Source organism: Taudactylus pleione, unplaced genomic scaffold (assembly GCF_031769625.1).
Source record: "Taudactylus pleione unplaced genomic scaffold, aTauple2 ptg000154l, whole genome shotgun sequence".
Lineage (NCBI taxonomy): Eukaryota > Metazoa > Chordata > Amphibia > Anura > Myobatrachidae > Taudactylus > Taudactylus pleione.
This window is the reverse complement of record NW_028284556.1, coordinates 4,671,369-4,686,509: the sequence shown is the minus strand read 5'-3', so window position 1 is coordinate 4,686,509 and position 15,141 is coordinate 4,671,369. Positions and strand designations below refer to the sequence as shown.

At 41.9% G+C, this 15,141-nt stretch overlaps 1 protein-coding gene across 2 annotated transcripts in view; it reads right to left on the bottom strand.

Annotated features, from left to right (window-relative positions):
* MTHFD1L (methylenetetrahydrofolate dehydrogenase (NADP+ dependent) 1 like) overlaps nt 1-15,141 on the bottom strand; it is a 202,970-nt gene that overhangs the window by 122,290 nt on the left and 65,539 nt on the right. For both annotated transcript variants that reach the window (XM_088474356.1, XM_088474357.1), the window contains exon 11: nt 4,734-4,907. In XM_088474356.1, the coding sequence (XP_088330482.1) occupies nt 4,734-4,907 (174 nt within the window). The remainder of the gene's footprint in view (nt 1-4,733; nt 4,908-15,141) is intronic.

The following is a 15,141-nucleotide window of genomic DNA, read 5'->3' as shown; positions in this document are numbered from 1 at the left end:
GCCATTAGACGCCAGCAGGTGTGGATTTGGGGCTGGGAAACCAGCTAAGTACAACTGGTGCACCAGCAGCAGACATGTACAGACAGCGCCAGTGCAATTTGAATCTGGCGCCTGTTGTGAGCCAATTGGAGCTCACGGACCAGCAGCCAATCAGAAACTGCCACTGCTGATTGGCTGCCGGTCAGCGAGCTCTGACTGCCTCTCAACCGGCGGTGGTGTCTCCACATGACTACCTGCCAGTGCGCCAGCTGTAGGGCCGGCACCAAATCAACATCTTTGACACCCTCGACGGCCCTAACTGGAGCGACTCACCTGGTGTGCGTGACTGGTTGCAGGGGGAGCGGCGGGCCACAGAAACCATTCGGGTACCATAGCAGCTGTACCAATTGCATCCACGGTAGTTATGCCACTGTTTGCAAACATGTTAGCAAATAGTGGGGTCCTTTTCAGGGTCAATGGAATGGGGTTATAGGCGAGAACAATGTAAACAAATAAAGGCTGCAGGTGTACGTCAGGGCGCAGTCTTCAACCTGGGCAACGCCGGATATCCCAGCTAGCATACAATATGCAATAGAGTAGTGGTCCTTGTAGCTATGCCAATTTATGTGACCTGGCCCTAGTGACCAGTGTCACATAGGAGCACGGCCATAATGCCCGCCTACCCCCACGGGCATAGTGCCTGACAACCTGATGGTCTCGGGAGGGGTTGATAAGGACACCTACCTGTACTCTGGGAGAGGCTGCAGTGCAAAGCTTCGTTAGCACCATTACTTCCCACCAAAACAGCATTCTCCACCAGTCCTCAACTTTTTTCTTCTGCCACCTCTTCTCCAGCCGGGTATCTTCTTGCTTGACCGTGCTGTCTTCTGGCCTATTCTGCGGCCGCTGGAGCTCATCACGGAAGGTCCGCATCTTTGTCCATCTGCCGGGGAATTCCTTCCACCGCTCAACGGCATCTGACGTCAGATGCTGAGAGTGGCTCGCAGCGGTCACTCCTGATTGGTTGCTAGCCTGCGAGACGCAACTGGCTCGCGGCGGCACCAAATTCAAATGGCTGCCGCATGCCAAATCAAGGCTGCCGGGCTGTAAGTTTTAATCAGCACGAGCCGGTGCAAAGTTTCACCCGCTGCTGCTTCTTGCCTGGTGCTGGGAAAAGACACCTGCACACAGCGCTAGCTGCCACCATCTGCAACCACTGGGAACGGACAGTTGTTCCTAGGGCCGGCACCTTTACAGCCCTGGCCGGCAGCGCCCCGTCTGCTGGGCCCTCCATGGCGTCCAGGGAAAGTGCCCCACCCTAGAAAGGCCACTGGGTGTACCGCTGTGAGTATACAGGTGGGAGTAGGACAAGCTCTAGTAGAGATGTGGCCTTTCAGGTAGTGTTTAAAGATTTAAAGAATCTGATAAGTTATGGTATTCCATAGGTCAGTGGCAGCATGGAAACAAAGCTTGTAGACTGTAGAGGTGCTTAGAAGAGAGAATGTGGGAACTTTAAAATCTAAACCACCCGTTATTCCTCAATATTCAATATGTGGGGGATGGATTATTCTATATGCAATGAAGTTATGGATATCCTTTATATTTTCGCTTTACACATAATCAATGCTTTCAATCTCTTCACTTGTTCCACTTTATGGATCTTCTCATATCACTTGCTTTATTATTCTCCTTTTTACTTTCTAATTCAGGTTTATTTTTACCTTACAGGGGGGAATTCAATTAGGTCCGAGTTTACTCATACACTTCTCCTTCATGCGCACACCTGAGATACGCACAATTCAATTAGAAATTCCAATTTGCACAACTCGCAGTGAGTGTATGTGAATTTTGTCCAAAAAGCGTACAGGGAAAGTAGTATGAAAAGTGGGGAGATCTTCATTGACCCCAAAAAAGTGACAACTTCATTAGCAAAATCATACAGAAGACTGGTAATGGGCATAAGGAAACCTGCATACTTTTAGAAAATTTCAAATGGCTAATTTGCGCATTTAAAAAAAAAAAAGAAAGTTAAATAAATGTAAAAAGCTGTAAAATTTAGTTTAATTACAAAGGAATTAAACAGAATATGCAAAAAGTAGAAAAAAAAAAATAGCTTTTCGAGTAATAGTAGGAGACGTAAAAAAAAAATTATAAAAAGCAATTTTTCGTTAATAAATACATTCATTAAATTTGTGGTGCATTATTTAGCTACAAAGCTTATTTTGTGGTAATTTGATGCCATTTATCTTTTCTTTTTTTTTACCGCAAAATGAAATTATTATCCTAATTAAGAGAATTAAAAAACTTCCAAAATTAGTCATTAGGGAGGGGATGCCCAAGAAGTTTTGAAGCAAGTCCCAAAATATTTACCATAAAATAAAGATTTTCCCTACCTTTTCACCTGCTCAGGGTGGTGCAAACAAAAACAGACAAATTTACTCTGAAAAAGAAATGCAAGTCTGGAATTGAATTGCAAATGTAATCCGCAATACGAATTTGGTGTGAATTCGTGACGCGGGACCAAACTCACAACAAAATGAATTCCCCCCACAGTGTTAAACATCATGTATTATAACGAGGATATCAACACAGATATTCCCGATTAACAAATACACTATGTAGATAAGTGATTGTACACGGACAGCAAATAGATAAACGAGATTTTATTGACATCAGTACTTTGTAAGTCCACCACGTGCAGTGATTACCATGAGCATATTTTTAAAGCGACAATCAACCAATTTTGTTTTGCCCTTAAAATTATTGCCACTTTAAAAGTATTATAAGACTCACAGGAGTTCCCGCAGCGGTTGCAGATAGCAACCTATTACATAAGCACCTAAAACAGGGCTAGAAGTAAATTGGGCATAAGTTACTCTACAGAAACGTGTGCAGAATAAATGTATATATTTGCCCATATTCGGAGTTATACATAACTCATGATGAGACTGCCACAGATGTGTAGGTTTGGTTTACATTCTTACATAGGGACAATTCAGTGAGACCGTGCCAGCGCAAATGAGGCGCATGCAGACTTGCAATTATACTCTTGTGAGGTGTATAATTCACACCTGCAAGAGGCAGTCGTAAGCGCACATTAAGGATGAAGAAGACGTCGCAAATTAGATGTGGAGTCCTACGAGAGATGTGTACAACATGGTAAATGTGCGGATATACACATTTTTGCTAATACTTATTTTAGGAGTAATTTATGTTAATTTTGCTTTCAACCCAGAATCATTTCCCTATGTGCAGTTTTACAGACAAGTACAGTCAGTCACAGTCAAATATGAATTCTGTCTCCTAAAAAAGTTAAAATGTCAGGAACAAATAATTTGTTAGTACGATACATGCTGGGTGCATTTATTAATGGTGACTGGAGGGAAAAATCGGTATGATTTACCGCCGGAATCCCAACAGCGGCTGCCCGACATGGGTAAAAATCCCGATCGTCCCTAAGGTAAGTATAGACTAACCTAACTCCCTCCCCTAACCCTAACCCTCCCTTAGGGGTGCTTAACCCCAACTTCCCCCCAGTGCCTAAACCTAACCCCCCCTTCCCCCTAGCCTAACCCTAACCTCCCGGGGGGGGGGGGTGCCTAGCCCTAAGTCACCCCCGGGAGCCCTAAACCTAATCCTCCCCCCCGCGGCTGTTCGCGTCCTGCATCTCTTTGATCGTGACGCCGGGCACCGGTCTCCCGGCGCCGGTAAAATGACAGGCGTCTAGATTTGCATGCGCGAACCAGTCAGTGCGGTCGAAATTCATGTGCTCGCAAAATAGCGAATGCCTCATAATTTGAGTGACAGGAGTAGGCGTATGTGGGTGGTAACGGGGGAAGGTGCTTGAAAACGGGGAGTGGAGATCCAAACGCAGGCGTGCTTAAAGGTCAAAAAGGGCGTTTTATGGGTGTGCATAATTAAAACAGCAGCGTCATTGACCACGTCACTGGGTTATTTTATAGCCAGAACTGCTCGCAAAATTGTGGTAGCAAAAACCAACCCAAGAATAGCGAGCAGTTCATACCCTGGTCGATGTACTCGATTAATCTAATAAATAGCAGACATGATGAAGGATGCGAGCGGCCAGGGGGCGTATTTTATCAAAAAACTACCGCAAGTTTTGTTCGCTCGTTCAGGCCTAGAGGCGTAAACAGACCGCATAGAGCGAACGGTTCATTTGAATAGCCACCCCTTTTTTCTGAACGAGCGAGCGCAAATAGCGTCCGGCTCTGAATGAGGTCCTAGGTCCGCCGGCTTCCCGACTGCATACCCACTGGAAAATGCAACCCCTGCATTACTAGACCAATTTTCACATCTGGTAAATATCTTATTATGTCTTGTTATAGGGAAAGAACAGATGTAAAGTTTCAGGAACTAGTGTAAACATACCCCTAATTTTCTGCAATGGTACACCAGCATTCAACATCCATACGCTAGTGATACAACTATGTAATACACGTTTTAACACTAAAGAAAAGAGATTAGTCTAATAATTCCAGAAGCCTTCTTTCTTAGGGGTATATTTACTAAAGTGAGAGTTTTTAGAAGTGGAGCTGTTGCCCATACCAACCAATCAGATTCTAGCTATTATCTTCTAGAAGGTGCTAGTTACATGGTAAGCAGAATCCAGATAATTGTATAGTGTATGCCCAGCATAACATAGAAGTCTTATAAAACACAACAAATGCATAACTTTAAATGAGAGAAAAGATACATAAAATCAACAAATAATTGACCCAGTAGTGCAGTCTTACCCGGCAACTAAGACATATTTCCCATTTGGATGCTCTTTTAACCTCTCCAGAACAGGCAGAAGCACTTTGGCTTTGGTACGGCCATACATTTCAATTTCATCTGCCAGCAATCCTATCTCCTTAGCAAGTACGCTGACAGCTTTTGGGCGTTGTCCTCGGGAAATCATAATGTCACTAGAAAAATAAAAAGCAGATCAGTGGACGGAATTAAAGAACACATACCATTCATCAAAGAGAAAATAACCATATGAGAGTGCATATAATTCTTCAAGCATAGCAGTCACTTTTACACACTAGAGGTAAACAGTGGGTAGTACAGGGAGCTTGATGTGTTAAATGAGGAGCACTCAGTGCTACAGATGTGTCCTCAAACATCTAGCCTCCTTGCACGTTAAACAGCCCTTCTAGTCGTGCCATGCTGTGGCGTTAGACGATAGCGCAGAGTGCTAAATCATGTATAGTTTGACCTCGGCAGCAACAAACAAGCCTCATAGCACAGTGCTAAACATCTAAAGCACTGGAAATGTGTTATCTGGAGTGCTCAACAACCATTCAAATCTGGGTTTGATCTCCAGTTCATTGGCGACACTACGGGGTGGTCCGGGTGTGCACCGGACCACCCATTGAGTAGAGGAGAGATAAAGACTATGACAGCAGGAACGCTGCTCATCATATTGAGCAGCGCTGACCTGGTATTTGCGCCCGTTTTAGCATGGCAGACATGTGAGCTGCTACAGCAGCATATAGGGGGGGGGTGGAAGAGGCAGGGGGGTTGGTTAACAATTTAAGACTATCAGCCTGAAGCTGCCAGGGTGGATGACAGATGAGCTTTGGATCCTCTCTTCAGTGAGTCAGGTCTCTCCGACTTCAGGATCTCACAGCCACGCTGTGAGCAAGCATGGACAGTCTGCAAACTATCTGCAACTTTACAAGTGCATTGAAACACTGTTGATTACACATTGCATGTAGTGGCATGTAAATGGCGTGGCAGCCAATTTCCTGGCAATTTCTCTACTGAGCATGTGCAAAATGCCAGGAAAATGGCCAATGCGCCAATAGCCTGGTGATTTGTGCAGTGCTGCCAGATAAGAAATTAAGAAATGGGAGAGAGGAGAATCGTCTGGGACCGGATCAGATGATACTGTCCTTTCCACTGGGAGAGAATCAATTGTTGAAGGGGCCTGGAGTGGAGCTGGGTGTATTCCACTATATTGAAGGTGGATACCATGGACCCCAGAACCTGCTTTGCAGAGTGAATGGATACCCTCCGATTGTGGAGCAAGTTGCGTGGTGTCAAAACCTTGTCCGCTGGCAGAAAGATCCTCTGTATTCGAGTGTCCAGGAGTGCCCCCAGATGTACATCCGCTGTGTCGGCGATAGGGAGGACTTTTTCCAATTGATGAGCGAGCAGGGTGTCTGCATGCAGACCACGGTCAGCTGGAGATGGCGTTGTAACACATCCAGTGAGTGTGCCAAGATTAAGATGTAGTCTAGGTATGGCAGGATTCTGACTCCCTGGCGCCTGAGGTGGGCAGCCATAACTGCCATTATTTTGGTAAAGACCCGAGGGGCTGTTTGACAGAACAAAGGGTAGAGCCCACAACTGGTAGTGTTGTTGCAGAACAACAAACTGTAGGAACCGTTGGTGGGTTGGAGTAAGGTATGCATCCTGAATGTCCAGAGAAACCATGAAATCCCCAGGCTAAAAATGAGAGGACAATTGATCGTAGAGTTTCCAGAACTTGGGCACTCATATAAATTTGTAGAGGGTTTGAGATGCAGAATAGGGGAGGATGCCTCAGGAAGGTTAGGGGGGAAACCCCTGAAAGACAACTTCTTGGATCCTGGCATCTGTTGTTGTTTGACGCCAAGAGTTGTAAAATTGAAGAAGTCGGCCTCCCACCTTAGGATCCCCCAGGAGGAGGCCAGCCCCATCAGGCGGAGTGTTTGTGGCCATACTTGGAAGCTCTGATGTATAATGCATGCAATGTATCAGATTTTACTTTGACCAACAGATATCTTTTTAGAACTACTTAATCATAATAAATGTATGGCTCCATGTAATTTGCCAGCATTTTGATAAGGCTGTATGTGACATTAGTTATACATAAAAAAAAATCTCTAGATCATACATAAAAGGCTTGATATAGGATAGAGCCTTATGGTCAACTGGGTGTGCTATGCAGAGGCTAATATTGGTACATGTAGATGGGGATGCAGTCAATATCCTGACCGCTGAGATTCCAGGGGACAGAATACAGACACCGGAATACTGACACTAGACAGAACACCGGCGCCAGCATTCCAACCGCTGGGATCCCAAAGGTAAGTACTGTGGTTAGGGGGGAGGGTTAGATTTAAGCAATAAGGGGGAAGGGTTAGGTTTAGGGTGCGGGGAGGGGGAGGTTGGATTTGGTACTAGGGGGGAGGTTAGGGTCAGGCATCGGGGGGGAAGGGGGAGTTAGGGTTAGGGAGATGGGTTAGAGTACCGGACCAACAAAGTGTCGGTATTCTAACCCTTTCGGGATGCCAGCTTCGGGATTCTGAATGGCGGGATCCTGAACCCCAGCATCCCGAATGTATTCCTGTATATGCTATTGCTAACAGGTTTGATAGGAAAAACTGGTATGCTTTCCTGCTCTGGGTACCAAGCAAGTCTCGTTGTCTGAGCATATTTATTACTATATGTGTTATTTGAACTGTGAGCACTATTGTTTGACATAATGTATGTACTGTGGGCACTACTGTCTAGTATAATATGAAAGGGGCAGTGCTCTTTGGCATAATATGAACTGTGGGCACTACTATTTGGCATAATGTTAATTGTGAGTTTACTGTTGGGGGGGACCTAGGCCAGCCATGGATGCAGATGAACACCCTCCTCAGCATTGCCGTATTGCAGCGATGTCTCTTTCCAAGTGGGAAAGGCCACACTACTGTAGTTGGTCAAGCCACCTCTAGAACTCTCAAGATGTATTTAAAGATCCTGGGGGTTGGAACTAGGATCACCCATTACCAAATGTCTAGTTTCGCCTATGACCTTTTCCAATGTATATTGCCAACCGTAAAAACAGATGGAGGGAATACTATCTCCAGGATGTTCATCAATTTTTGGCCTGGGCCCCTAAGCTTCAGTGATAGAAAATTGTAATGCTAATGTATACGAATCACATTCTACTGAATGGTGTGCTTCCAACTTTGTGGCAACAATTTGGGGAAAGTATGACAATGCCAATGTGCACAAAACAACGTCATTAAAAAAATGGTTAGCCAAGTTTCATGTGAAAGAAGTTGATTGGCCAGTGCTGAGCCTGAACTCAACCCCATCCTACACATTTAGGATGAATTAGAACGTGGACTATGAGCCCGGCCTTATTGATCAGCAGCAGTGCCAACCATACAGCTCTTTTGGCTGAATGAATAAGAATCCCTGCAGTCATGTTGTACAATCTAATGGAAAGCCTTCCTAGAAGAGTGCATGCAGCACAAAGGGGAAACCAACTCCAAACTAATGCCCATGAGATATTCAACAAGCTCATATGGGTGTAATGTTCTTGTGTCCAAATACTTTTGGGGAGTGGCTCTAGACTGCACACCCTAATAGTAATGAAAGGTGCTATTTCCTGCAAAATTAAAAATCACAAATGAAGGCACTACTCATATATTTGATGATCCTAAACAAGCTCAAAACTATGTCCACTCAATGTCTATTTTCACTGCTTCCGCCGTTGAGCATGTTACTTGATATATTATAAAGATGTAAATTGCACTTTGATATAGAGGGACCAAGCATTATATACTGTATGTTTGTTTTTTTATTTTTCTATTATTGGTTGATATGTCAGGAAAGAAGATGGCAGAATTTTTGGGCTATACTCTCTCCTGTTTTTGTATTTTATATATTAATGTTCACTTTTGAAAATTTTGAGGTATGTTATTTGATACATACTTCTCGTTCATTGTTTTTGGTGGAAAATGTTGGAAAAGGAAGTTTTTCGGAGCATATGATTAAAAATTTCACACTTATAGAATTGAAAAAACATATACTTCTTATATCTCTTTTTCTGTTATATGTGATTGCTGGGCGTGGTCTGTTGGGTCCTCTGGATTTCTTTTTTCTTTTTGAAAATTGCTGCCCTTCCCACTGGCTGGGATGGGAGGGGAGCGAGATACTAATTATGTTTCTTATTATTAAAACTCTTTTTGAAATTAAATGACGAATTTAAACGAGGAACAATCTGAACCTCTTTCTCAGATTCGAGACAATGTACGAATAGTTTCGTGGAATGTTCGAGGTTTAAACTGTCCTATTAAAAGGAGACGGGTAGCGGCACATCTTAAACGCCTAAATTCAGATGTTATCTTTTTACAAGAGGCACACTGGGTAAATTCTGAAAAGGGGACCTTGCGGGGATCTTGGATTGGAGACTGTATATCTTCTTCCTATATCTCTAAAAAAAGAGGAGTTGCTATTTTGTTTAATAAACATTTACTCTATTTTGAGCTCAGAAGAGGACCCTGAGGGTAGATATTTGCTCTTAGATGTTACGATAAGGGGAGATCCTTACACCTTACTTAATATCTATGCTCCGAACACCCCTAACATGGAGTTTTTTCGTAAGATATCTAATTTACTTATGAGGAGACCTACCCCGGCCCTGGTGGTGGGAGGAGATTTTAATAGTGTGGCAAATGAGTCGTTAGATAGATCTGGAATTTCTTCTTCACCTTCTATACCTATGTGCACTGGGGGAATTGGATTATTAACTTCGATTCATGGACTATGTGATGTATGGAGACTGTTTAATTCTACAGATAAAACTTATTCTTTTCATTCTCGAGTACATGGATCCTTTTCTAGGATCGATTATTTAATGGTGGCAGATCATCTGGTCCCTTCAACAGTATCTCCTGATATCCATAGTATTATGATATCGGATCATGCCCCTATTTCTTTGGATATCAAAACTAGATCCCCAGGAAGGTCTTTTAAATTTTGGAAATTTCCGTCTTTTTTGATACAATCAGATGATTTCAAACAATTTCTCACAACTAAGTGGAACGAATTTGTAGATGATAACCTAGAACATTGGGAAGACTCAGCACTGCTTTAGAAGTTTCCCAGAATAAGGGTGAGAGGCCATATAATGGCCTATATGGCTGGGAAAAAATGGGAAAATCGTACAAAATACGATAATTTACATAAGGCAATGAATGAGGCATATGAGAGTTATGTGACAGACCCATCAGAGGCTAATTTCACACTTTATAATCACCACTGTCAGTTGCTGGAGAGTTTCTTGTTGGCTAGCGCGCGAGCCCAGCATGAATATACTAAGAATAAATTTTATAGATGGGGAAATAGATTAGGCCGTCTTTTGGCAAATATGGCTAAACTACAACACCCCAAACATTCTATAAAGGCGATACGTGATCCCTTTACTCAAATTAGAACCTTTGATACTTCTGAGATAGTATCTATATTCCAAAAATATTATGAACAGCTATATACAGCTATTCCTGAATTCCCTGAACTACACGATGATTTACTAGAGGAAGCAAGGCTACCTGTGCTCTCTTCTTCTCAAAGAGAAGAACTAACCCAAGAAATAACTGAGGAAGAGGTTTCAACAGTTATCACTAATCTTAAAAATAACAAAACACCTGGCCCAGATGGGTTCTCAGGAGAATATTATAAAATGTTACGCCCACAACTAACTCCATTTCTGACACAACTTTTCCAAAAGATATTATCTGGCCATATCCAATACCCGAATTTTAATAAGGCACATACTATTGTTTTACCTAAACCCTCCCGTGATCCAGAACTGGTCACCTCCTATAGACCAATAACACTTCTCAATCAAGATTTTAAAATTTTGACGAAAATAATGGCAAACCGCCTTCAGCTTCTTTTACCTCAAATTCTCACTAATCACCAACTCGGATTTACTCGAGGTAGATTTTCTGTTAAGGGAATTAGAAGAGCTTTGGCGGCTATTATATCGCATTCTGAGGTAGGAGATTCCCCCCCGGCCATGCTTTTAAGTTTGGACGCGGAGAAAGCGTTCGACTCTGTCTCCTGGACTCATCTGTTTAAAATATTTGAGAAAAGGGATTTTGGACTCCCATTTTCCAATTTTGTTGGATTTTTATATGAGTCTCCAACAACTACTCTTATTGTTAATGGAGTGAGTGGTTCCCCGATAATTATTACCAGAGGTACCAGACAAGGCTGCCCAATGTCGCCGTTACTCTTTAATATAGCTTTAGATCCGCTATTGCGATTATTACAATCTTGGACTGAGTTTCAAGGAATTAAGATAGGTACCCAAGAACTGAAGCTCCAGGCATTTGCAGATGATTTACTCTTATATATATCAAATCCAGAGATCACCTTACCTAAAATTTTAGACAAAATGGCACTTTCCACTAAAATATCAGGTTTTAAAATTAACCCTGATAAATCAGAGGCATTATATTTGGGCCGCAAAGTGAAACCGGTTTGGGGAGACTCTTACCCTATTATTTGGGCTAAAAGATCCCTAAAATACTTAGGAATTGAATTACCTAGATATATTGAAGATTTATATGACCTTAATATGAGACCCCTAATTGATAAAGTGATTGGAGAATTATCTAGATGGAAACATCTCTTATTATCCTACCTTGGTAGAATTCATCTGCTGAAGATGATTTCTTTCCCTAAATTATTATTTCCTCTACAAATGTTACCTATTTTATTGACTGTGACAGATGAGAAGTTAATATATAACAGTTTCAGAACATTTATATGGAAGTCCAGTCGCCCCCGCATAGGACTACTGAAACTTCAACAATCCAGAAATAATGGTGGAGTAAACTTACCCAACCTTAAACTCTATAGCCATGCTGGGATTTGGAGATATATCAGAGATTGGCTACATAAAACAGATCATTATACGGATTCGGCGTTAGACCAATCCTTTACTCCTCGATGCCATTTAATAGCGCTCCTACATCTTCATAAAGAGGAATTACCAGATGAGGTTATTTGTAATCCCCTTTTAATTTCAGCTTGGCGAGTATGGCAGTTTACACGAAAACAGAGAAATCTCAATAGTCATTATTCTTTATTTCTCCCGTTATTACTTAATCCCGAATTTCAAGATGGTGCTGCTGCGGTGCCTTTTGTATCTTGGGAACGAGAGGGGATCCAATGGGTTTGTGCGCTGGTTGATACTGAGACTTGCAAGTTGTTGCGGATGGCTGAGGTTTCCATTAAATATAATTTACCCCAATCTCATTCCTGGGCGGTCCATCAAGCTCAACATTATGTAAATTCGGTAATTAGGGTGTTCTCACCTTTAGACTGGTCTAATTCGCTAGACCTTTTATTAGCCCGTCCTATGGGGGGAGGAGGGACGATATCCCTACATTATAAGATTCTTCATCCTCCAATGGACCATGAAAAAATAACCACAGGTCTTTCTTCTTGGTCAAAAGTATTTCCTCATTTATCTATGGCTAAAATATTGAATTCACTCTCCTATTCTCAATCTATACTCTCAGCAAGTATTTATAGGGAGATGTTTTATAATATTTACCACAATGGATATATTTCCCCTCATCGCAGGTTTGTGATGGGAGCATCTGACAATAGCAATTGCCCTAAATGTGGGGCTGAGGAGGCAAATTTTGTTCACTGTATGTGGGAATGTCCATTAATACAACAATTTTGGGCATCAATTAATAGATATGCCTCTTCTTGCCTGGTTAATTATTTACCCCCATCGGCGGAATGGGCAATACTGGGCATTTTACCATCTAATGTTCAAGCTCCATCTGAAAGTAAGAAATTGTTGATGATAATCTCTGCAGTGGCCCGTAAAAGTATTCTCCAGATGTGGATTAACCCATTACCTCCATCGATTTCACTATTTAGAGATAAACTATTTCATGTTAGAAAGGGATAAAATATTATATATTAATCCATCATAAATACACTGAATTGCATAACACACACACATAGACTTACATGCATAGACACCGCACATTACGCACAGTTGCGCTGTTTATCATAAGCACTCTACACATAAACGTACCACGCATATTAGCAACTTTACGCAATATTCTCTTACACTTACACAATTTCCTAAAAGGTTCCTTAGTATAAAGGCTATTAGAAGGTTTATTCGTTATTGTATAATGTTATAAAACGCATGTAATTGATATCTAAGGTTTAGTATGTAGTAGCCACATCGTGTTTGGTGCTATTCTAAACCACATTTTATTTGCAGATCTCTGGTTCCATCGGCAAGGAGAATGCAACATGCGTCTGCAAGTTATGGATTATAGAGAATTATGTGTTAGAATGTACTTTGTATGTAGTGTCTATTGATTAGTTAAAACACACACAAAGAGCCATTGGAGGGCTGAACTAAAATTGTACCAACTGACTTATTACAGAAGAACCAAGAAGAAGAACCAATAGGATTATGCCAACTTGTTTCTATTGTATTGCCTACTCTATGTAAGGGTATACATTCAGGCGCTCTATATTCAGTAGGGAGTCATCATAATCTTTCTGTTGACGGAGGCTTCAACTTTGATGCCGGAAATCTGGATCCAGAGCACCTGCGTAATGTATTGACTGTACCTTGTTTATGTATAATCTTTCGCGCTAATTGTATTTAGATCACAGCGTGTAACTATCTGCTTTTTGGTGAATAATATCTTTTTGTGCTTTGGAACCACAATCAGTCTGGAAAGCAATTATTTCTTGTGCGACTTATAACGCTAAATAGCGACATTTAGGATGTATAGATAAGTAGGAATTAATATAGCTAATGAGTGTTAAAATAGTAACAAAGGTAAAGAGTATGTGAAATAATACATGAATAATAAACAAACATAAAAAGTGATATAAAAAGTGACTGTGACGAGGTGACCTGGACGCTGGTGGGCAGGCCAGTATCATTGGCCACTGATATGCCAACTACCTCTGAAATTATATTTATATACAAAATACATTTAAATTTGAACAGTAATGATCGCATAGTGCATCAGCAATTTCTTTTTGTGTGCATAGTCCAAATACTTTTGGTCATAAGGCGGATGAGGTTTATATACTACTATTTGACTAGATCCTTGTGCTGAAAAAGTTTGAGGGCAATAACAAAGCTGTACATATACTGTATTTCAGCTGGGGGGCCACTTGGCAGATCTTGGTGAATGCTCTGGACAAGACCTGAATGCCAGGAGGGTTGCATTCCCGCAGGTAGGTATGTATGTATGTGATTTATATACAGTATATCTCAACATAAGAATGCAAGATACTGAATGGCTTCATGGAAGTTTAGATTACAACTGTTCTCCACATAGACTCTCTCTTTTCCAACTCCCACTGCAACCTGCCTCCGCTCCAGTTCAGATCTCTCTTTCCCCTCTCCTGGCATCTCACACTTTACATTAAAATTTGAAAAGCAAATCTCACACAGCTCTATTCTCTGCAGTGCTTGCTAGCTTCACCTCCCGACAGAGTGTTGTGTGTTCAGCGGCCGGCGGTAAAGGCTGTTGGGAGTTGAAGTTTATTTAGATCACTGGGTGGCCTTGCCAGCAACCACAGTACAATGCCAGGAAAGTGACTGCCGTTTTAAATGGGGCCAGACCCAATTGTCATATTTTTTCCCAGCCCAGACTAATTGATGGAAGATTTTTTTTTTTTTTCCCCTTTCTTTATTTCTTGTTGCAAGGTGGCCCTTCTCACATCTCTGAAAACTAGTGTGAAGAGCTGAACTTTCCCATTGTAAAAAAACATAAATAATGCCAACACATACTGTAAGTGAGAGCAATGCCAAAAGCAATAAATCGGCAAAATAAAAAACAGAAATGGGCTGTTACAATCTGTAGGATATTGAAATTTCATAAATGATAAAGCATAAAAATTAAATAATAAAATTAAGTTTGAAAAAGTACCAATTCTAGACATCTTTACAAAAATAGAGATAACAATGGTAAGTTCTTACCATATCTCTTGTTTTTTTTTGTTTCTACGAGGTCCTTAGGGTCCACAGGGCATTTACCTTGGGGTATAGGTAGGTTGGGCAACCAGACCGGGCACCACACAGTGAACTTCTTGAGCTTCCCAGGATGCAGCAGGCTCCCCTCCTATACTCCGCCCCCTGGCCAAAGCACCTTCAGTTACATTACCAAGCCGGAGGTGGAGAAAATAGAAAGGAGAGAGTCCGGCACACACAAGAATTCCATACTCACAGAAAAGAGACAGAAAACAGGCGACCAAATCAAGACCATTCTGAAGCACAGGGTGTCAAGTCGGGCGCCCTGTGGACCCTAAGGACCTCGTAGAAACAGGTAAGTTTTTACCATATCTCTTGTTTTCTACTTCAGGGTCCTTCAGGGTCTACTT